General features: G+C 34.7%; 2 protein-coding genes across 6 annotated transcripts; one reads left to right on the plus strand and one right to left on the minus strand.

The window, feature by feature from the left end:
* The first annotated feature begins 287 nt into the window (after positions 1-287).
* On the plus strand, positions 288-24,149 carry Capt (adenylyl cyclase-associated protein 1). 5 transcript variants are annotated; one of them, XM_076390729.1, is made up of 9 exons: positions 8,313-8,943; positions 11,132-11,344; positions 13,476-13,830; positions 13,905-14,189; positions 14,297-14,541; positions 14,899-15,077; positions 15,158-15,364; positions 22,166-22,309; positions 22,400-24,149. In XM_076390729.1, exons 1-9 carry the CDS (start codon positions 8,328-8,330, stop codon positions 22,481-22,483), a joined length of 2,328 nt encoding a protein of 775 aa, XP_076246844.1. In that variant the 5' UTR covers positions 8,313-8,327; the 3' UTR covers positions 22,484-24,149. The 5 variants fall into 5 exon arrangements, with proteins under 5 accessions (XP_076246847.1, XP_076246845.1, XP_076246844.1 ...); XM_076390732.1 differs by lacking the exons at positions 8,313-8,943; positions 11,132-11,344 and adding an exon at positions 288-426; XM_076390730.1 differs by lacking the exons at positions 8,313-8,943; positions 11,132-11,344 and adding an exon at positions 648-716.
* On the minus strand, positions 15,589-21,297 carry LOC143187239 (uncharacterized). The gene is made up of 6 exons (XM_076391331.1): positions 21,282-21,297; positions 21,072-21,208; positions 20,595-20,881; positions 20,348-20,509; positions 19,966-20,278; positions 15,589-19,896 (listed from the first exon to the last, which is right to left on the minus strand). Exons 1-6 carry the CDS (start codon positions 21,295-21,297, stop codon positions 15,589-15,591), a joined length of 5,223 nt encoding a protein of 1,740 aa, XP_076247446.1.
* Positions 24,150-24,245: the final 96 nt, after the last annotated feature.

The following is a 24,245-nucleotide window of genomic DNA, read 5'->3' on the forward strand; positions in this document are numbered from 1 at the left end:
CTAACATATTTTAGTTTTCAAACTTTAATAGCCTCACATTAATTCAAAGTTATTTAACACAAAAAGGGGCAAGAAATATGGAATCGATTCAAGCATAGAGCATCATAAATTTCTTGATCTTTTACTTTAACAAATTTGTTAGTTATTGCTTCTACAAACATTATCAAATTTGAAAAGAATATTCCAAAGAACGTGTCCCTTTTGAAGCCCATGCGCTCCTCGGTATGCGCATGTGCACAGCGATCCTAGGCTTTCATAATGGCAAGAGTAGTACTTCCGGTATCCGGCAAACGCCCCAGTGTATGTAGTGATGTTGTCAGATTGAACTCTTATCACTAGTGTACCGTGATTGTTGTGTTGTTATCGAGTCGATTGTCATCGAGTGACAGAGTGGATATTCTTGGACTGCTGTGAGGCTTCGCATCGGTGAGTGAAGGCGAATATTATCTGCGATAGGTGTTAACACATACCACAGCCGCTAGATGCGTATCAACTATTCCGAAAACATTTTACTATTCATGAGTTCCCACAGTTTCCACGTACTTCGAAATAGTACGCGTATATAGGCAAGCACCGATGCATACTGCACAGCTATTCTGCGATTAAGAAAGGGGGTCGAAGCTTCTTTCGGTCGCGCAGAGGAATTTAGTTTGGTTATGTACATCTCCTGCAGCGTTCCGACTGTGAGTCATACTGCACCTGACACATGACACCTGGTAAGGTATTTCGACTGTTTGCGATGACACATAAACGAGGGAAGTTTTGTTAAATCGAAATTTCGATGAGTGAACATTCTCAGAATCTTCTCGTGTATTATACGAGTTATGATTTTGATACTTCTATTTTTGTACATGTACTTTTATGTATGTATATAAATCCTGGTATATTTGTGGGGAATAATTGAATTAGTGTAATCTATGCTCGTAATTGAATAAATACGTTCGATGTGATAGAAGAATAGGACTCGAAGTTGTCTTTTACGAAAACAGGTATCCATCAACGCGCCTGGTGCGTTCTACGCACAGCCCTCTGCGGTTTTCGAGTACAGTTTTCTCGATATAAGCTCACTGCTCATTACTGCATTTATAGTATGAAACACTTTTTTTAGGCGTCAGTTGGAACTGTATTTTAAGATCTTACTTTTTACAAACGTCAATACATATAAAATACAGTTTAATAAAATAGTTTAGAATTTCTGAAAATATAACTCGTTGCTTCAGCCTCTTGATGCGACAGATATGTTTATTTTAATTGAGGAATTTAGCTATTACTTATTCTTTAAATTGAAATTTGAATTGATTTATCTATTCATACTCTGTTTTGATTTTATAAAAAATTATGAGTGACAGTGTATGTAAATAAAACTCACATGAAATGAAAGGTAAAGGAAAGAAACGAGTAATGTCCATTTTTCGTGAGTTTTCGTTTTATAGCAATGTTTATTTGTGGCAACTGAGATTACAGAACTGTCAAACCACAAAGATTATGAAGTTCAAAATGTCTCCATAAGATGGCATTACAGATTTGGAGTATTGGTCAAAGCCAGGGAATGTCCATAAAGGGTATTTGATTATTAATCAAATTTCTTATTTTATTCTGCAGTGTTCAAATTTCTAAAAAATAAAAATTACTCTCCAATAACTATTATTTTATCGATCGTTCTGTTTTCGATGTCTAAACAAGGTATAAACTTCATTTTTAGCATGGTACAGTTACGTTCATCGACTCTTGTTTGTTGAGGAACTAAAACATTAAAATTTAATTTTGTTAATAAAGCTATTTTCTGATATTTCTCGTTTTTCCTTTTTACTCTATACCAAGTGTTATTGCGAGGAATAGAGCTTGCGCTTGAAAAATTGTTTGTGCATTTAGTCCTTGTATTATTTAAAATATGTTTAATGATCGCAGGAAAATTCTGCCACTCAGACTTTTTACTATTAGGTTGGTTATATGATACGGTCCTGTGATTCTGACGCGAGATTAAAATTCCATCGTGAAAGCTGACGAAGTGAGTCCGTTATCATCATTCATCAGTTACACATCGAACGCATCGGTTCTCGAGTTTTATCTAGTCGGTTTTTTACGTTAGTTGTTTGCATAATTATTGAAAGAAAAGTTTGGTTGTTCTTCTTTTGATGAGATGTCTGAAATTCACAAAGTCGCGGAAAATGAGTTTCGAATGGTACCAGGGACTTATAAGAAGGTTTTGGACATGTGGAAGAATCGTAAGTATTTGGTGACTTTTCTTATTGTTGACAGAATAACGATATTCTGAAAAAAATATTATTATAGAAATTTAAAAAGAGTATAAAGCATAATAATCCTCTCTTTGTTTAAGTTCAGATTAGGTAGTATATGAAACAGTGATTTTGAAATACCGAAGTTTAAAGTACCGAGATCTCAGGTGTGTATCAAGATGGAATAAAATTGGGGCGCATTGACCTCCTTGAAATAGTGACTATTTCTTATTAGTTTATTATTGATCCTGAAATTAGAAAAATGTTATTTGAGATAGGAATATTTGTTTTGCGTTTTTATTGATTAATGTCGCAGAATTTTTAATGTTATTTATACTAATTATATTTAGTATATATTTTATGTATTAGATATCTATTGTGTTTAATATATAAGATACAATATGTCGCTCATTTATTGTATTTGTAACATAACTCAATATTTGCTCGAAATGACAATGATATCTCATTTTTCAGAATAATGTGATTTTTTAATTATCTTCATCTTATCTTTCTTAATTATATCCAGTAAATGCGAACTAGTATATTCGTCTTTGCTGCTAAAAATAATTCTTAAAACAGCAAATGGAACTATAATAAATACATAATCTGATTGAAGTATTGTTCAAAGGGTTAATGGAATATTTTGGAATAATATTAGATAAAATGTGTCATTATCACAGTGAGTTCTGCAGTATGAGATCTGATAAAAAGTATAATATAATTATAGGATAGGCGTGTTAGAAAACGTTCATTTATGAGATGAGTCATGCGTGTTTGAACAAACGCGTAATGTGTTTAAATATCGTCTTCGATTTATCTGGAAAACTGTATTGTTAAACAAACGTATATAAGTTTCAGTCTTTTATAGATAGGGATATATTTTATACACACTTGAGTCATTGAGTTGTGATTACATAAAAGTACGTCGGAGAAATGTCATTTTCTTCTAGATTTTTATTTTCGATAATTACTCGTTGACAGTAATGTCAGTGCTGTTTTCAACTTAATTAATCGCCCGATTTGAATGTAAATAAATCAATCTTTAGGATTTTATTTACACCCACGAAAGATTCCTCAGTGAGAAAGTGTTGAATTTATCAGTATAGCCATTCCCCTATCAGTTTGTAGTTAGCCAAACATGGTATTACATTTAAAGATAAAATTTAAAAGAGACGTTTTAAAAACTTCAGTTTGCCAGGACAAACAAAAGTTTAAAATACATGTAGAAATATAAAGATTTAAGCTGCTTTTTTCTTGGTGAGTTCGTTTTATAGTAGCGAAGAAAACGAATCTAGAGTTTCGTATTACGGAGGTTGAACAGAATACGCAGCGTTGGACAAAATTATAAGTTCACTCTGTTCTTGTATTTCTTGATCCATGGTCGAAAATATTCATATTTGTGTTCCACAAATATGTAGAAAAACAGTATGAAGGCAATTTTTGCATTATTTAAGTAAGTAATGAATTATTAGAGTTTTTAAAAAATGAGCACATTAACCAAGAAAAGTATAAGGTTACTCACATAGAAAACAATGTATCTAGTAACTTATTTGACTAAAGACACTGTAGAATAAGAAAAGTAGAAAACCCTTAGCTCCCTCTAGTTCTAAAAATGAGCAACACTTTTTGTTACAAATTTAAATGTAGTAGAAGGAAAATGAGTGAATATACATTTTAAATACGAATACAATTTATTGAGCGGTTTCTGTTTTTCATTCTTTCTAAACGAGAATTTTTTAGCTAACATAATATTAGACTGAAATCGCTATTTTTATGCACTGGTCTGTTAGTTTTGTTAGATATAAATGAATAGTAAAATATTATTTCAAACATTCTCCTTTAAAACAACTCAATTTTGTCTGTCATTATTTGGCAAAGTCACATTTGAACCATTTAGAAGTCAAACCGATGAACTCCATTTCTTTGTAAAAATTTCATTTTTACCTTCAAAGCATGTGACAAACAGTGAACTTTTCACAAATTGAAAAATTTGTTTGTATGATTATATCTACTGTCACAGGATAATAAAATTATATATACTTGGTAAACAACACCTAACATATTCGAAGTCATTTTGACAAATTTGAAATTCTGATTCAAGAATTCAATATCTTAGGAACACAGCCAATCATCTCGTAACCCTTTTAGTGCCAACTAAACGCGTTAAAAAATTGTAAATGTTGCCAACTGCTACGATATATCAGCACTAAAAGGGTTAAATAATTGATCATAGTAAATTTCATTGCTTGTTTACTCCAAACTAAGTTTTCAAATGCAATATTTATCGTATCGCCCTTTTTCTTAGCTTTCTGTTTATGGAGTAGATCAGTTCCGCATCTGACCGGCTCATTTGAGTCGTCTGTCGTGCACGTGGCTCCTGCTGAAGGAAACTTGCAACAATTTCGGGTCTCGACCACCCTGCGGCAGCACCGCAGAGAGCCGGTCGAAACTAGACGCGGCAGAGTATTGCGCCGGTTGCTTCCAAAGTAGACTCTTTTCGAGGGCAAGATACTCCACCCTCGCGAACCTCGCGATCGAATTCAGATATCTCGTGTGCTGTGCTTTTGAATTGGTGCAATAATCCAGTGTAATCGCCAGCACAATCATAGAACATCCCTCTCGTTCTATCATTCAACTATAATTCAACTATAATTCAAAGACCAAACACGTCTGCATCAACACAGAGCCTAACACGATCAACAATTCGGAAGTACACACTCTACTCAACTCTACACAAAATTCTTCAATGAAAATTCATTCGTTGTCGACGTATAAGTAATCAGCATCGACACGACTCTGATTTACATACTCAATGACGTAGTTCGTAATTGTGTCCACGGGGAAGTGATTCGCGACAAATGTATGTTAAAGAGCTGCGACGATCAGGGGTGTTCATTCATATTCTCGCTCGCCATATCGACATACGCGTCGCTGCATACGTTCTCTGCAGACGTCGAAACATGCTTGTAACGTCTGCGTGTGTGTCGAGCTATTGACTGTTATAAATAGTCGAAACGTCGAGTTCCTTTTCGCGCGATTATGAGAGACGTGGTTCACGTTGGGAAGGGTGTATCGTCCTCGCTGGGCAGGGCGTGTGTCTGCTTTCCGTCGCAGAACTTATCCCGCTGCTTCCTGTTGACCGTTATCGGAAGCCGTTAGGAGATAGCCAGCGAGTACTGTTGCTGAGAGAAATATACATTCATGATCATAGAAATTTTGCGTGCCTCGACGCGAGCACGAAACTCGTTCGGTCCACGCGCAACGTTCCGCCGACTAATCTTGAAAACGTATACCTGGGCGTTGTTGGAATCGATCATCGCGCCATCAACAGAGTTTCGCTCGGGAAATACGTTACTTGGAGTGAATACGGCAAGTAAAGTGGCGAAAACAAAATAAAATTATTTACTCTCTTAAAGAGAGGGTACCCTAAATAACAAGTGCATTAAAAAAATATAGAAAGACAAACAAATATAATATAAGAACCTATAACTGATACAAGATAACAAAAGGAGAAAAAAGGAAATAAGAAAACGAAAAAAAAAAAAACAAGTAAAAAACTGTGGTATCAGTGGAAGCTAAGTCCACACAAACATTAATATATATAAATACGTTACTTGCTGTAGTTCCTCGAACGTGACGGCTGCTTTGTTGCGAGCAACCTTTAAAATTCTTGATGGCTCGTTGAAATATTCTTGCATGACCAAACTGTTGCTCGTGCGTGTCGCTTGATACTTTGAGTGCCGTCGAGCTTGGTTGATTCAAGGATATGATAAGTATTATAGTGTTTCTCCATATGAACTTGACGAAATGTTATTGACATAGTTAAATTGTTGCTCGCGTGTGATTGAGACTTTGAGTACAACTTAGAGTTCCGTCAATATAAGAATATAACAGGTTTTCGCACACGGCGAAATTGTTCGTGAGTGTTTGTTAACACTTTGAGTGTCGTATCGAGTTTAGTATTAGATTCTTACTATTAGATTACTATTAGATTAACTTACTATTAGATTAACATCGTTATAAGTTCAGCAAAATATTTTAACTTTTCGTGTGTATTGTTTAACATTTTGAGTGTCGTATCAAATTCAATTCAAGATATTACCCAGATATAGTTTTTAGGTTATATTTCGCTATTAGCTCGTTACGTATGCATAACGTATGACTGTTGTGCGTAGATTATTATTTCGAGGATTATATCGAGTTTGATTGAAAAATTTCGCTGTACTCTGATTTTTGGTGCCAAAGTATTTTCTCGCCATAAACTTGTCAAAATATTCGTTACATGTTCACAGAACTGTTGTATTGTGTGTTAAATATTATCGAGTTCGATACAAAAATATCGTTATACCGTGATTTTTCTCAATATTAGCTCGTTGAAGTATTATTAATATAATCAAACTGTTGCTCGTGCCTGTTCGTTAATCGTTCAAATGTCACACTGAGTTCCGTCGATTTGAATATAACGATTCTAGGAATTATAGTATTATTTCGATATAAGCTCGCTTGAATATTACCGATATAGTTAATCTGTTACTTGTTTGTTAACATTTCGAGTGCTGTATCGAATATAGTTCAAGAATATTGCTGTTCTATAATTTTTCCTATTACAGATTTCCTCAATATAAGCTCATCGATATTGATATAGTTAAAGTATTGTTCATTCGTGTTCGTTAACACTTTGAATGTATCGAGTTCGATTACAAACTACCACTGTACTACGATTTTTGATATTACAGCATTTTCTCGCTATAAACTCGCCACTATTTTCCTTCTTGAAAGTACCGTCATTCTATTTCACTTTGTTTCTTGATAAAGGAATTATGAACTGTTATCTCCTGTATTAATCTCAAAATCATATTACACGTTACAAACTCAATACAAGTCGCGAGATTATAACGAGTACAAACTGTAATAGCAATGAATAGTACTACTCACAACGTATCTACGCGATAGTACCAAAATATTGCAAATTATATTACCTTCTGACATAAATAAAAATATTATTTCTGAGCAGAGCGTGACATAATAGTGCATCATTAACGTTCAAGCTGTTAACGAAGAGATATTCTAAGTCCGTGAATATTTTATCTCTGTTGTGCATTGAGAGTGACAGCAGTCATAATATTCCTGAATATATATAATGCATAGCTCTTGTTGCTATTATTACATTCTCGATTCAACCTTCGAAGGCGCGCGACAGAGGTGTTAATTGCTCGATCGTCTTATCGGCATTTCACCAATCTCGCAATTAGCAGTCCACGATGTTAGCAGACGCCGAGCACAAACACACCGTGAGGTAAATGTAATTGAAATACTGTCCTGCCAGTGTACACTGAACAATTTATAGCGCGTGATTCCCGTGGGAAATCCCCTTGGAATAGAATATTCGATGGGCCAGTTCCGTTGCTCGGGAAGGACTCACAGAACCGCGTGCTTCTAATCAAATATTCAAGCACCAGTTACTTCGGCTGTGAGGGGGCTAGCGCTTCGCACGCGAGCCTAAAAAATATTGAAGTGTTCTTACAATCGTTACTAGAATCGTTAGCCATTTTATAATTTTAACTGTTAACTATTCTACGATCTTTAATTCCTGGAACTCCCCTTTGTTATAAGCTCCTTGCAATCTGAGCTATAAAATTACGTGGAAATCACTTCCAAACTTCGAGCAAGGTTTCCTCGTTATCCACTTTATCGCATTTTTGATAAGACTCCAGTGGATCTCAAAATCTTTACAAACTCGTCAGGAATCCACGAGCCTATAGCAAGGAAAGTAAACAAATTATAAACAAAGTTCATAGTTCACATCGTTATAACTCGCATATTCAATTGTCTCGAGCTCATATACTATTTTTCGTCATTAAACTGTGTCGTATTTAAATCAATCATCCTACGCGTCTTTCGAGTCGACCTATGCCCAGATCTCAGAGATCGGCAATATAATCGCGACACAAAAGAAGTAAAGGCATCTGTACACCCAAGCCCTGAGCCTAAGTGAAAAGGGCCTATAAAAGGCTATAGATATCCCTCTCGAAAAGCGACGAAAGCGTCGCGCCGCTAATACAACGGGAATCCATAATCGATATCGACGCGATGTTTAAATGCTGTGTGTGCAACAAGAGCTCGAAGAAGGAGAGGTCGAGCGTCGAGGCGACGAAGCAAAGTCAGAAGTCGACGGAGCCACAGACGGTGATCGTCGACGCGGCGAAGATCGAGGGAAACGGCCAGATCGGTCGCGAGGAGAAGCTGAACGGCGACGTGCAGAGGTTCGACAAGGTTTCGATGGAGAATTGTTCCACTGAAGTGGTCGATGATTTGACTGTGAAGAGCCCGCTGCCATCGGGCAAGTCCAGCGAGCGTTCTCGATCGCGGGGAGGATCGATGGTGGAATCGAATGGCAAAGAGGACGACGACGAGGTGGAAAACGAGGTGGAAAACGAGGGCGATTTGAAAGGGGAGGAAGAGAGGGTCGAAGCGAAAATCAAAGAGAATGGGGAGGTCGAAGGCAAGTCAAGCTGCGACGGGGGTGGAGGCAAGGGGATGGTGAAGCAGACGATACTGATTACCAGTGTTCCTGGTGACGTTAAAAAGAATCTTTGTGACGATTCTGCGTTCATTGAGAGAACCATCGATGATGGACCGGATGAGGAAGGCGATGATTCGGTTTTTGAATCCTGCCCGAATGATGCGAGCAAAAAGACGCAGCCAGGTATGGTTTGAGTTGCGCGGAATTTTTAGAATTATGTGGGCTCTTTTTGTGAAATTGTGTGACCCCTTACTGCGTGACTATGAATTTATGAGTAGAATTACCTCTTGAATAAACAGGGTGAGTCACACAATTCAGAGGGGTTGTATTTCAAACTTAATAATAGATGGGAAAGAACTGTACGTAGAGGGAAAAGTTGGATGGTATAATAGTGTCCATTTTTTCATAAGTGTAACGATGTACCTGAAGAATGAAAATACACTTCTTTTTTAAATGGAATTATATTTTACTTTTTACTAATATCGATTCCTCGGGTCATTCTGTGTAAAAAAGTATTAGGTACCATGTTCAAAAAATTAATATTTCGTCAGATATTTCACATTTTTTGTAATTCGTTTATTTACCATGTAAAACGTGCTCGAGTGTTCTGCCTCTACATTGTAAACGCTTCATACATCGTTTTTTAATATTTTTAATAATAGAATTAATGTGGTTACTGTTTACGTTTGGTTTGGTTCTTTGAAGTCTTCCACAGAAACAAATGATCACGAATGCACTTTGTCTTTGAGTTACCTCAAGATAAAAAATATGAAATATCTCACGAAATATTGATTTTTTTAACATTGTATCTAATACTTTTTTACGTAGAATAACTTGAGGATTCGACATTAGTAAAAAAAATGTGATTCCATTCAAAAGAGAGTGCATTTGAATTTTTCAGGCGCATCATTGTACTTATGATAAAAGAAAGTCGCAGAAAAATAGACACTATCATACCATTAAAATTTTCCCTCCACAGTCCTTTTTCTATCTATTATTAAATTTGAGATATAACCCATCCCAATTGTGTGACACCCTATAGAACTCTCAAGAATGTTACGTTTTTCTCTTTTGTGGCAGTTTCTTTGCGGGGGTGGGATTTGTATATAGAGATTGGCCTTCAGTACAATGAAGTGCTTCTATATTCAGAAAGGCTTTGTTGTTCAGACTGTGTCACTTCTAAAATGGTCTATAGTTGTTATTATTTGTCCAAAGTCGGTAATTTGGAGTTTAATTTTATTTAGTATCAATTATATAAAATATAATTTATATAGGCCATTTAACAAATGTATGCATTACAAAATTTGATTCTTAAATATAGTGTGTTATAAACAAATGAAAAACAAATAATTTATTGAACACTGATAATTAAGTAATTTCTAAAAATGATAACTTATTTACATACATAATACCTTCGTGGAAACAAGAACAGAATATTCCATGTGAATTTGAAGTCAGAGGTACTTCGTTGAATGTTGAATTAATTTTAGTATCTGTGTTAATTATGCAATTTTCTTTCTGGAGTACTACGAACCTATAAAGTTCAGATCTTTTCTCTTTTTTAACACCCTGTACTTACCCCGTCGGAAATGACGTAGGAATTACGTGAAATGCACTTGCTTATTTACGTGTTCATTTCCTGTTTCCGTTTCCACACATACGAAGCCTATTATTGGTGATGTAGCACAGGAAATGGTTCTTTGTGAAGTAAGAAGAAATTGTCATATAGCATCTTTGCAATCTTTACAACCTTTCCACTAAATTACAAAAGCATGTTTATTTATGTTATTATCCCTAATTTCCTTCTGAAATTTGTTCTATAGATTTATTTATTATTCAAAAAATTAAATGTATTCAATTTTATATAACAAATGAAATAGTTTAGATATTCCGAATATAAATATTGTACGATTTCCTTGCTTCATCAAATTTATAAATAATAAATTCATGCTTTATACATGTTTATTTAACACAATATTTAAGAGTATTCAAATTCGTGAGCACATCGTATATTATGATACACAGTAAGGGACCACATGATGATCTGATAACAAATTACTTTGTTTCTCCATACTAATAACGTTTCATTGGGTCGAAGTTCATTACCAGCTTGATGGAAAACGATTATCGCTGTGGATCTGTTCCACGCTGTTCAATATTCATCACAAAATTGGACATTATCAAGATAGAAAGTAATTTAAACAAAATATCAGATGAGACATCATTTTTTACTTTCTACATTATTTTGAATTCATTCCAAAGCGATCTTCGAATAATGTACTTATTTAGTATAATCAACACCGTTGTTAGTATGGTAGAAGTAATTTCATGAATTTTGATGAGGTGTTTATTGAGGACATATGATGTGCAGTGTCGTCGATTCCTCGTTGGCTATCGGAGGAAGATGAGGGTGAACATGATTCAGAAGAGTGCAGCGGAATGCAGGAACCACCAGCGACGCCAGTTGCACGCGACGAGTTAGCATTAAGGCGTCACAGATTCTTCTCCGATTTGTTGCACGCCGCGCAAAACGCGACAGAGCATAGAGTGAGGTTCGACCCCCTAGGACCGATGGTGCACGCCGGTTAGGGCTCACCCTAAATCCATTTCTTACTTTCTATGATTTCCATCGGGGCTTGTCGTTTCTGATTTAAGTGCGTCAAGTACACCCGACGTAATCTATTCGTATTTATTCGTAACACGATGTTTCATGCGGTTACAGTGGATGGAAGGAAGCTGGTGAGGTCACGTGTTCAACAGGGGATCGCAAGCAGTCGAGCAGGGCTGGGTATGCTCATTGGTCGAATAAAAAAATATGAAGTCTTTGGGGAAACGTGAGCCTAGAAACTAGGGCGAACTGTCACTTTACTGAAGTAGGAGAATATTGATGGAGAGGATATTGCACAGAGAATTTTGTTTTCCTATGACCGTATTTTTGTTTTAAAAGCTTTATGGGCGCATTTATGACCATTTATGACTTTCTATTTAAAACTGGACTGGATGTGCATGAGATATTCTGCACAGGAGTTTATGAAATATGGAATATTTAGAGAGATTAATTTTTCAATATTTCTTTGTTCTGCAGTTTTGTCAAAAAAACTAAAGTGGAAAATTCAGCAGAAATATGGGCTAGGAACTTTTGAAATTGAAATAAAAAAATAAGTAAAAGTACTCAAAGCCATTGCTTTACTGTGTGTAAATATGTTTGAAATATCTCACCAGATTTCTTCCATTGTATTATACAATATTTATTATAGGTCTTTTCTTTTCAAATATTGATCCTTACAAATTTGAATTATAATACTGCAGACAATTTTTTTTTACAAGTTTTGTGCTGGTATTTATGGAATTTTTGAAATGTGGGTGATGTGCCAGTGTTTAACTATAATTAAGCACTTGTAAAACAGAGTATTATCCTGAGGAATAATTCTCTTGTAGAACCATTTGTTTTGGAATTCTGACAAAGAACTCGACATCAAAAGTTTGCGCTGTTTCATACATTGTCACGACCTTATTCTATTTTTATTCGCTGACCCATTTACCTTTCAACTTGATAGATTATTTAACACTTTCCACGAGAGAAATGAAGGACTTTCGATCGAGTAGAACGATCTAAAAGAGGAACCGTTACGATTTGCTGTTTTCCACGAAACTATGTATTGATTGAAAATTCTTTTCTAACTAGAAACATTAAACATAGATTTGACTATGTAATTTTATACAACACGAAAGATGTGAAATAATTTCTATTTAGAGTGATTAGTATTTTATATATTAGTTACATATGCCTGAGGAATTTTTAATTATTAATCACCTGAGATCTACTGTACGAAATAGTATCTACCCACGCGGAGCTTATAAGATGGGTGCTCACGATTCACTTTTCGCAGATTTCCTAAGAATAGGTTGGCGTATACTCGCGTCGAATATCATTAGATCCGCGGTTTAGTTCTTCCTCAGTTTTCAGAAAGACGAGAAGAGCTCGGGCGTGTAAGCGTTTCCTTTCTATAAATGTAATTTTCATTTAAGTGAGCGGATAATTAAACAAGTGTAATAAACTGAGTTGATGGACGATTAGTTTCAAATTAGCAAAGTGATAATGAATTAATTTGCATATCGTTTTAAATTCTGCACCTGACCTTCGCTATTCGTGTATATAATGTGAAGCAAATTAATCTTTCAAGTTTGATCTCAAGTAGATTTATTTTATTCATAAACTATTAGCTGAATACAATTAAATTTAAAGTTGAATTTATAATTATTATAAAATTACAATTGTTAGAAGCATTCTTGATATTGCGAGATGTACATAAATTTACTTTTGTTACATGCTTGCAACATATAATGGTCTAGTGGCTGTGGATGTTGACACAACTATTTATATACTCATTCTATATTTAATGTACTCAGTATACACGCGAATTTTCTGGAGTTTATATTCTCCAATTATTAAAACTTTCGTATTACTATTATTTGTATAACGAGTACAAAGCAATTTCTTTGTTTAATTACAATTTTTCAATATATAATGGAAAGTAACACTGCAATTGAAATAGTGTTCAATTTATTTTAATATCAAGCTGTAAAAGAAATTTTTCTGTATTTCTTTTCGCATGAATTTTTTATTATTTTTCAAAGAATACATAAGTATAAATTTTTACACTTGTTATATTATTGCCCACTTAATGACTTATTAAATTTGAATTTTATTAAAGGCTGCGAAACCAACGATAAAGAGGATCACCTAGAAGAACTGGTAAATCGATTAGAGAACGTTACCAGACGATTGGAGAAAGTAAAGACTCATTCTGTGACTGAGACGCAAGACTCTGCTGTTCAGACAAGTACACCATCACCGAAAAAATCTCAATCAATTGAAAGAAGCGCATCAGTACAATCTGCCTCACCTGTTCAGTCGCCACGTAAAGTAGAATCAACCAAACCCATCAGCATGTCAGTCGCAGGCTATGAGGATCTCTTGGCTGGACCTGTGAGAGAATACTTGCAGTTGAGTCAGAAAATTGGCGGCGATGTTGCTACCCACAGTGAGCTTGTAGAAAAGGCGTTTCAGTAAGTACTGCACTGTTACTTTGTACCAGGAATTATGCATTTGCATAAGTCACTGAGTGATCTTCCTTTTATAGAATCCAGCTCGAATTCATTCGAACCGCAGCAAGTCGTCCAGCTCCATCAAACCTATCAGAGCAAATTGCTCTCCTTGCACCTACATCCGCACAAGTTCAACAAATCCAAGAATTCCGCGAGAAAAATAGAGGATCTCCATTTTTCAATCATTTGTCAGCAATCAGTGAAAGTATTCCAGCTCTAGGATGGGTCGCTTTGTCGCCAGCCCCAATACCTTATGTAAAAGAGATGAATGATGCTGGACAGTTCTATACTAATCGTGTATTGAAAGAATGGAAAAAGAAGTAAGTTTGAACTGCTGAAGATTGCTGAAGAATGAATCACTTTCTCAACGTTATGTTTGAGGAATTTGTTACTGATACAGAATTCATTCTGTCGTTTATATTTACAGAGATAAAGTGCATGCTGACTGGTGCAAGGCTTGGGTGCAAACACTGAGTGATCTTCAACAATACGTGCGTCAGCATCATACGACAGGACTGGTATGGGCAAAAACTGGCTCTGCTGCACCACCAGCAGGCATCCCACCACCTCCACCACCATGTATGCCTATGGGAGATGTGGCGCCGGTCAGTGTTAACGATGATAGAAGCGCTCTCTTTGCCGAAATTAATCAAGGAGAAGCTATTACTAAAAGTAAGTACAGTTTACTTATACGAGAATCGTTCAATCAGTAAAGAAACAAACGCTCTAGTTTAAACACTATCCAAATAGTTAATATAATACCTTCAAAATCATTAGTAGGCATCCCTGAAAGTTGTTTGTTAATCATTTCAGTATACATAATCTTTATTTATTAGTCTGTAATGATAAATCTTCTCAAAAAGTGAATTTTGAAAGGGTGGCGTTCTGTTTTAAGATTTTTTGTTTCTATAGAAGTTAAATCATTTCAAATTTATTCTAAAATGCTTAGATAAAATGAACCTCATAAAATACAAGTAATTTATTTAGTCAAAGAATTATTACAAAATTGGTCGATGTTTTATTTTACAGATTTGAAGAAAGTTACTTCTGATATGCAGACGCATAAAAATCCTTCATTAAGGACTGGTCCAGCGCCATTCAAAGCACCTGTAGTTGGTAATGCTATACCTACGAAAACAGTACCACCTGCAAATGCACCGATTGACAAACCACCCGTGTTTACTAGAGATGGAAAGAAATGGCTTGTGGTAAGTTGATCTTATTTTATCCAATTTTGTTTTCGTAAGCAATTTATTTTATTCCTGCAATGTGTATCATTTGTGCGCAGGAATACCACAAAGGTAACAAAGATCTACTTATCGACAACGTGGAAATGAATAATGTGATCTACATGTTCCGATGTCAGGATAGTACCTTAGTTATTAAAGGCAAAGTTAATTCCGTCGTTATGGATTCTTGTCGCAAATCATCCGTTGTTTTCGACTCTGTGGTGTCGAGCATCGAATTCGTCAACTGCCAAAGCGTGCAGATGCAGGTATGCTGTTTGTTTTTGATATGTATAAAATATGCTTGCATATTTTACATTTTTTATAAAATACTGGGTATAAAATATATTTATTTCCAAACGCGTATGCATCCATGTTACATGAAGTACACGTTATGTAACAGAAAATAAAATCACAGTATTAAAAAAATAATAGTGGATATTGATTACGAATTTTATTAATGCATGTGTTAAGCATTATTTGTGATCTAATATCATTTAAGTTTTTGGTGTTCTGATACAAGTTTCTTGCAGACATTTTGTAATTCTCGTAGATGTGCGAAATTTGACTCTTGATGAAGTATTTCAAGTAGTTGTATATATTCGTCACTATTTAATTCTTTAGGCGTCCCGCATATTTGAAATTTGTTTAATATGCTCTTCGATGTTCCTGGCGTATTTAAATCCGTGATTGATGTACTTGTATCGATAACAGATGGTTTTGCAGTAACATCGATTTCCCTTTGCTCAACTGATAGGAAGCATAAGTGTTTTAATTGATCAGTTGATAAAGTGTTGACTATTGATTCACTTTTTATTTTTGGGACTGATAAATTGACCGAAGTAGCATCTAATTCGTTACTGTTCGTAATAGAAGAAACAATAGTGACGATTTTGTGCATCATGCCTTTTTCTTTCTCTACAGAGATCATTGAAGCTTCTTCTTTTAAATTAGATTGATTTTCTTCAATTACTTTTTGTACGTCCAATTTTCTGTTTTTTATGTACTCCAGAAACTTTTTTGGGTCTACTATTTTTGTCGCATTATGGTCATATTTTGTAAATATATTAACATATATTACCATTGGTTCTTGTGGAGCAATATTATCAGTGTTTTTTGTCAAGCTTTGCATAATGCATGACGATTTCATCAAATCCTGTTTATCGGCATGGTCCTGGTTATTGTCACTCTTTGCATAGTTATTTATTTCTTCCATATGTTGATCATTGTTTCCTGAACTGCCTTCTACTTTTATAGTTTCTTCCATTACATTAGGACTCTTATTAGACATATTGTCTCTCCAACACATAGTCATTGTCAGTGGCCCTCTCACAGGACTCTTTGGCCTTCCTTCATTTTCTGATCGTCGAGCTGCTTCCAATCTACTTTTCAGAATTGGTATGCAGGATTTCGAAGATGTTTTCGGTGTTGGTAATAAGTGTTTCACGGGGCTGTTTGATTTTAATATAGATTCTGAATGTTCACTATTTCTGCTATTCGGAAGTTCAAATGATTGTGAAGTAACATGTTTTGAGAATTCATTTCTTCGAAAACTTATTTGTGACCGAGATCTCTTTTTATCTAACCTAATGCTATGATCTGTATTACGTCTAGGCTCAGCAGATAAATCTCTGACTTTGGCATGTGTTGAAATTGTGCTACTTTCTCTTCTTGTGTTAAATAAGTCTGACTTTAATTCCTTTACGTTCTGAAAAACATTCGATTTCTTTAACTTCTCAGATTTTGGAGTGTAGTTTTCGTGGCTTCTTGACTTCAATGTTGTATTCATTCTCCTCGTTGTATTTTCTTTTATATTTCTTGGAGAAACTTGATGCGGAGATATGTTAGATATAGTTTGATTTATATTGAATAATTCTTTCCTAGTTATCTGTAAATTTGATCTTGTTTGATCGTTATTAATTACATTTTGTGATGGTAGTAAGTTATAGCTATTATCATTAATGTATGAAGTTTTATTATTGAAAGTTTCAACTTCGTTCTTTGATACTTGTTTCATTTCGTTGAATGGTACTGTATATGTATTTTCTATGTAGCTTCTGGAAGGAAGAGTCGTATTATTATTTATTCTTTTGTTAGAATCTAATAATTCTTGTTTAATCCTTGTTTCATTTGACATAGAAATAGAAGGTAACTCTGTATCTTTTAAATTTCCTGCTTGGTAATTTAATTGATCACTACCTTCTTCTACATATAAGTTTGTTTGTAAATAATTTTCAGACTTTTTGGTTTGCACATTATTCAGTTTTGCAGAACTTGAAGCTTCGTCTGTAAAGTACACACTACTGTGTGGAGACATGAGGTTGGAGTAAGATTTATGGACTGCCTCATTAATAATTGATTCCCTATTATCTAGATCTGTAAATGAACCTTTTGTAATTGAATCAATCTTTTCATTCTTAACATTTTCCTCATGAATATTCATTGTTTCATATTCTCTCATTAGAGTTTCATTTTCATTGCATGTTTCTTGTCTGCAATAATTTTCCACCTCTACAGAATCATATTTTTGCAGAATTATTGTGTCCGTTGACAATGTTTGCGTATTCTTCTCGTTAATATAATCATCACTAATATTGTTTTTAATATCTAACCAATTTAACTCTATCTCTTCTTCGTCTGCTGATTTATTGGTCAGTATTGTTACAGATGGTGGTTCTGGAATGTTAGAATCGTTTGACTGATTTGCGCTGGACGTGAATGAATCCTGTATCAAATTTGTTTCAATCGAGTTTTCTTTACTTTCAGAAGCTGATAATTCATACATTGTGTTTACATCTTCAAGTAGTGTACACATTTCTGTTTGTTCAGTATTTGTTACTGGTGTCTGCTCAATCAGTGAGCATGTACCAGGATGTCTCTTCAAAGTTAAATTTGGACTAGACGTTAAAATCTCACTATCTTCGATATATTTTTCATCTAATAAATTTGACGTTGCATCAACTGAACTATCTCTTTTATCTTTGCTATAATACACATTTGTGCATTGTTTGAAAGACTTGCAGCTTAAGAAATTAGAAATATTATTTATATTTGCATTTTGATCTTCTTCATCCAAAATGGTTTCATCTAAATTTTCTGAAAATAATTCCACACTTTCACTATTAGGATCTATGACTTCATTTACATTGTTCATTTGTAAGAAACGTTTATTAAAATGTTCTTTTTTCTTTACATAATTGAAGGATATTTCTTCTTGATCCACACTTTCGTCTACGTTCTTTAAACAATTTGAAAATCTCATTTCCAAATGTTTTTTATCAGAATTGCTCATACTATGATTTACATTTTTGATTTGCAGATTATTTGGAATCATTTTCATTGACTCATTTTCTGGCAAGTATTTATATTTTGATGCCAGCAATTGATTACTGTCACCGCTACTTCTTTCTTGAATTATATTACTAAGACTAAAATATTCAGAAGTCGATCCCAGGTTGTCCTTTGATTCCAAATAATCTTTATGTATATTCTGGTCATTAATTTCACGTTGCTGTATAGAGTTTACTGTGTTGTTATTAAACGTTGGCGAACGTGCCAATTGTTTATCCTGTTTTATATTAAAATACATGTAAGTTCGGCTAGTTTTCTCTGTGGAACTACTAACAGATTGTTCCTCTGATATAATGTCCAAAAGCTTTGACTGTAGATTATTGTTAATGTAAGAGTATTTACCATAATCTGGAATAGGTGTACTGTGTATATTTTCACTCTGGACATCTGTATTGCATACCTTTTCAAGTTCAATGCGTGTTAGTAATGCCTTCCTAAATTGCAGTGCTTCTTGAAGTAACAGCGCTGTGGATTTATCATCAGATTCACTGTCTTTTGACATCTCTGTACGACTGGAGGCTGGAGATGTGATTACCAAATCTTCATCTGTTTCTATTGGAACAATTTGTTGATCAGGATATAAATTTGTTCCTTCTCTGTTATCGTCCTTGTTTTCAAACAAATCTGATGAAATAGTGTAGTACACTCTCTCAGGAATCTTATTGTACATAATAGTAGTGGAATGCATAATTTCATTATTAACCACATTCGAGTCCCGAGTATTCAAGGAATATATTTTGTTTTCACTTTTTTGTGGTAATACACATTGAAATTCATTCAAATTATTACGATAATGTCTATTGAACATGCTAGAATAATTTTGAACAGATACCTCAGAACTTCTGCCTGTATCATCAGTATCATATTGTTCAGAACTATTGTAAATTGTTTGTTGCATCTCATTGGATCCTGTCCTGATGATAGTATCAAAACTCACCCTACTTTTTCTCTTTTCAGTGCAATTAGCGTCATTTGTAACCGATACCAGTGTATCTATGACATTTTGACAAATGCTGTTTATTTTATTATTGCTGTCCTGTTGTCTGTCTAATACCTTTGCCTCAGAGTTTCGTATCTCGTATGTTCTCAATACGTTGTGCAAACTTTCTAACTTTTTCTTGACTTGGTATAAAGCCTCTTCAGAAGATTGCATGAATTTGGTTTGTTCACAAGATGGTGGTATCAACATGTTTGATATTGATTGTCGTGGGAATATGTCAGAGCAGAATGTTATGTTCATTTTTGGAGCTAACATATGCTTGTCAGTCACTTTTAAGACTGGACAAATTGCGTTCGATACTTCTAAACAGTTTTCCTTATTTTCCTGTGTTGATCCTGTGTTTTTAGTATTCATTTCATTATCCATATTGTCTTCTTTTGTAGGCTCAGTTGGTTCGTTTTCTTTGGAGCTTTCACTTAAATTAGTTTGAGGTTCCTGTTGTTCATCCTTCTGCAGCAAACAAGTAAAACCAATTATTAAGGACAATACTTGTTTTATAATTTTATTAGGTACACTTACTTGTGTTTCTGACCAAGCATTCTGAAACGACGAACCATCGCTCATCTGAGAAGAGCTGCAGACTAATCCCAAATTTTTGTTACTATCATGTAGCTCTTTTAAATATCGTTTGCAATCAGCCATGGTCTTCAGGAACTTTTTACGAGCTTCTTTCTCATCTCTAAAAGACCTTGTTTCCTTTGAGAACCTGCTGCTCTTTCTTCTTGAAAAGTGTGGGAGCGATATTGCATTTCTGTTTGGCAAATCCAAATTTTCGTTTCTTGATAGTTTGTGCTGCCTTTGACCAATTGTCTTTCTGACCACAGAGTTCAACCTGGAAGAACAATCAATTTATCCATCTGTTTATAAAAACATGGTGTTCATAACACTTGACGAGTTTTACCTTATAGATTTATCGCTGCTACTTTTGGAGGATCTACTGCTATACTGTTGTGACAAATTATCTCGTCGTAGATAAGGGTACAAGTTGTTCTTCTTTGCATCAAATAATTCTGTGAGACGTTGCTCGGAACTGTGAGTGTGTTTTGCGTACGGTTCGTCTTTTCTGGAATTAAAGGAATAGCTGAATATTTTGATAACGAGGAGAAAGTCAAAGAAAAATCTCTGGCTTCTATGATCTTCTTTGATACCTCAACAAAACCTGTTTTATCCAATCGTAGCGTTCATTGGGATTCGACAAGGTCAGCCTAAGGTTTCTCAGGTTCTTTCTAAATTTCGACTTATGAACTTGATGAGGCAAAGGCCACGAGCCGTACTGCATTTTATACGTTAATATATTAACTTTCAGCTCAAGTTCTTCTATTTTGTAGCCGACCTTGTTGAAGATCTCATTCTCAGCGGTAGCGTCGTCGAGATGCTTCGCTTTGGAACATATTATACGCAGTAATACGGTGCAAATAAAAAAGGCGGCGAGTACCTTTAAATATTATCAATGAAACATCTTTATTGTAATAAGCATCATCTTTTAGTTTTCTCGCTAGAGCCAATCGTGAACATAGCGTTCAGATAGAAGAATTCGAATCAGTGTCAAGGACTTACCTGACCGCTATGTTCATAGACCTCTAATTCGATATTCGTTTCAATTCAAAAATAATAATTCTTTGTACCCGCCAGACTATTCCTTCGTTCGTCAGACAGTCAAGGACGTCGGTTACAATCTCACTCCAAACGTAATTTACGATTGCTTTGGGACATTCCCTCCAGTCGACTTCACAGATCATTTGCACAGGTTCAAGGTTTCCGCCTGCATACATATACAAAATCTGTTGGAGTACTTGTTCGATTTTTACTTGCTATGGCAATGTCTAGAATCTTACCAAATTGCCAATGCATTTTGATGAGAGTAGTGTAGATTCAAACTGTAGGTTTTAAGATGACACGGGATGACATTGATTCCTACCTACTATTTATTCAGGGTGTGTACTACGTGAAACGTGGAACATTGAAAGAAATTGCGGTGATGGTCAGTTGTTTTTAGTCGATATACGTATCGATGTATAATTCGAAAATTAAATGAGTAGTTTGAAAAATGGAATAAAGACCAAAAATCAAAAAGTATGTGTATAAGTCAACTAAGGAATTATTTTACTTAAATATCTCCATTCAAGGAAATAATTTCATATCCAGCAATCTGATACTTGATAAGTTCTACAAATATTAGGTCATCCCATTAGTAATGCTGCTTCCTGTTTTACACTTTAATTTACAAATTTAAGAATCCTTTGAAGAAGAGCTTCAAAAATGATTCAATATGTAAGAAATTGTGTTAAGTATAATATTTAACAGAGCTAAAACTAAAAATAACAGTATCCATTTATTTCTTTAGAGATAAGATAATTTTTAGAAGCAGTATTTATAAGATGATCTAACGGTTCATGCTACAAATTATGCTCTGTTATACTTATCATTCGACTACGAATTTTCATACATTTATAGAAAATTTCAATATGCAAAAATGTACAAAATATGAAAAATGAAGTATATTTTATAATATTTGGAGGGTGTAGTAAGTTCTAAATTAGGTTCTACTTCTGTAATTGTATTTATCAAAGTAGGAATTTGCATAAATATTTACAGTCTATTTCACTCTTTTTCAGTGATACATAGATATATACATTATAATAATAAGCTCCTCAGTTTTTTTGTTGTCCATTTTCCTTCAATGAAATAAATTAGTATTTTCTGTTCTGTTTTATCATAGGTACTAGGAAAGGTACCTACCATTTCCATTGATAAGACAGACGGTTGCCAGATGTATTTGAGCCCAGAATCATTAGCCGTGGAACTCATTAGTAGTAAGTCCAGCGAAATGAACGTAATGGTGCCACAAGGGAATGGAGATTATGTAAGCTATTTATTCTATTAATTATCCAATTACGTAATTTTAAACGTACATTTACATATCTATATCATGGTTTATTTTATATCATTGTAGACGGAGTATCCTGTCCCGGAACAATTCAAGACGACTATTAGTCCGAAAGGTTTGAGCACGATCGCGGTCGATTCATTGGGTTAAAGCGTCAGCAATTCAACTACTCATAGCCTAAACCCGTGTCTAAGAGTACGGCTCACTAGAGGTATCATCTTCAGAGGATTCATCGATTTACTATTTATTTCTTCTTCGATTAATTTAAGGATCAGGAGAAAGGCGAGAAAGTATAGGACACAACAGTTTCATCGGTGTGTGCATAGTGCTCTACGCACGAGTACTTCTTCGCGAGCCTAGAATTGATTTAGATAAATCGATTGAACATAAATTTTACTCAACGTTACAGCCCTATCTCTTTCAAGATATTGTCGCCTTTCGTGAAGACCATTGAATCTGTTTGAATTGAAAGTAAAATGAAGTTGTTTGATCGAACAGGTTTTATTGAATTTCTCTGCGCGCAGGTATTTAAACTACCCGCGCCTTAATATTTTGTAATATAGGGTTAATTAAATTTCTAATTAATTGTGATCAATCTAGCATATATCATTAAATGCATTGGAATCGATATTCTTCACGAGAAATTAGTTTGCACGTTGGTGCTGAGATAAGGAGACTGTAAAGTTGGATCGAGGAGGGAGATGTGGACAAAAGTTTTACTACTTTCGAACTTGCACTTTTATACATTTACACCATTTTATATCGTGATCAAACTTTTGTCCAGATCGATCGTATCGGGGTTATCGCAAATCTCTCAAAAACACTCGCCAAGGAATTGCCACGTAATTCTGTCATTTTTTTTTTAACTGAGAGAAGAGCGGGTATTGCACGTACGCATACCACTGAGGAAATAGAATCGAGAATTGTTTTTGAGTCATTTAGAAGACGCTAGAAATGTGTCAATAGTTTGATATATCACGTCTAGACTTTTGCAGCGGATATCCTGTTCCTCGTGGCGCTTTGTTTGAATATCATTTATTTAGAATTAAACTGTTTCGTGCCAGTATACGTCATATCCTTAATTCGCGCGACGATTTTGGATCGCGAGACACTCAGTTGACGAGTCTTCCGAATCACCGAAAGTTCGTGATGTGTAAATAAGATCGATCTTTGGAATTCATTTTCGTGGATAACGTCATCGTCGCGCGTCTGAATTCTGTGGAATTTGTGAAAATCTCTTGGTACGTTCGTTGTGTGATACGCGTGAATCGAAGGAACGATCACGAAAATGGTTGTGCAAAAGTCTTGATGGTCCAGCCATTAAGAAGAAGATACCTTGAACAATAAGAAACTTGATATTGAATTTCAGAAGCGTGCTGTTTGAACGTGACGTAAAATTGCATTGTGATTTTTACCACTTGGTATATTGTGCTAATCGTAGGTATAATCTGATATTAGAGAGTTACTTAAAGAAGGCATGATTTAGAATGGCAAGATCGTTTAGGGTAATAACAATGAATGCGACACAGTTCGATCCTTTTTACCGAAACGACGCAGGAGATAACTTGAACAAGTGCGATCTTTTCTATCGTTTGTATGGTACTAAACAGTTTTAATTGCAGACCGAAGATTTATCCGACTGATGTTATTTTCTCCCTCAAGGATCGTACTGACCTTAATGCAGTAATCTCTAACAGCTTTCATTTTAATATCGATAGAGTATTATATCGAGAATAATTAATATTTATTTCCGACTATGATTTTCAGTGCTATTTCTAATTGTCCTAATAAAATGAAATGATATACCATCTGAAAACTGTTTTTGCGTCATAATTATTTACATTTTTCAGGAACCAACGTAACAAAACATCACTTTTTTTGTTTCCATTTATTTATTTATTAGTATTAAAAA

Source organism: Calliopsis andreniformis, unplaced genomic scaffold (genome assembly GCF_051401765.1).
Source record: "Calliopsis andreniformis isolate RMS-2024a unplaced genomic scaffold, iyCalAndr_principal scaffold0022, whole genome shotgun sequence".
NCBI lineage: Eukaryota > Metazoa > Arthropoda > Insecta > Hymenoptera > Andrenidae > Calliopsis > Calliopsis andreniformis.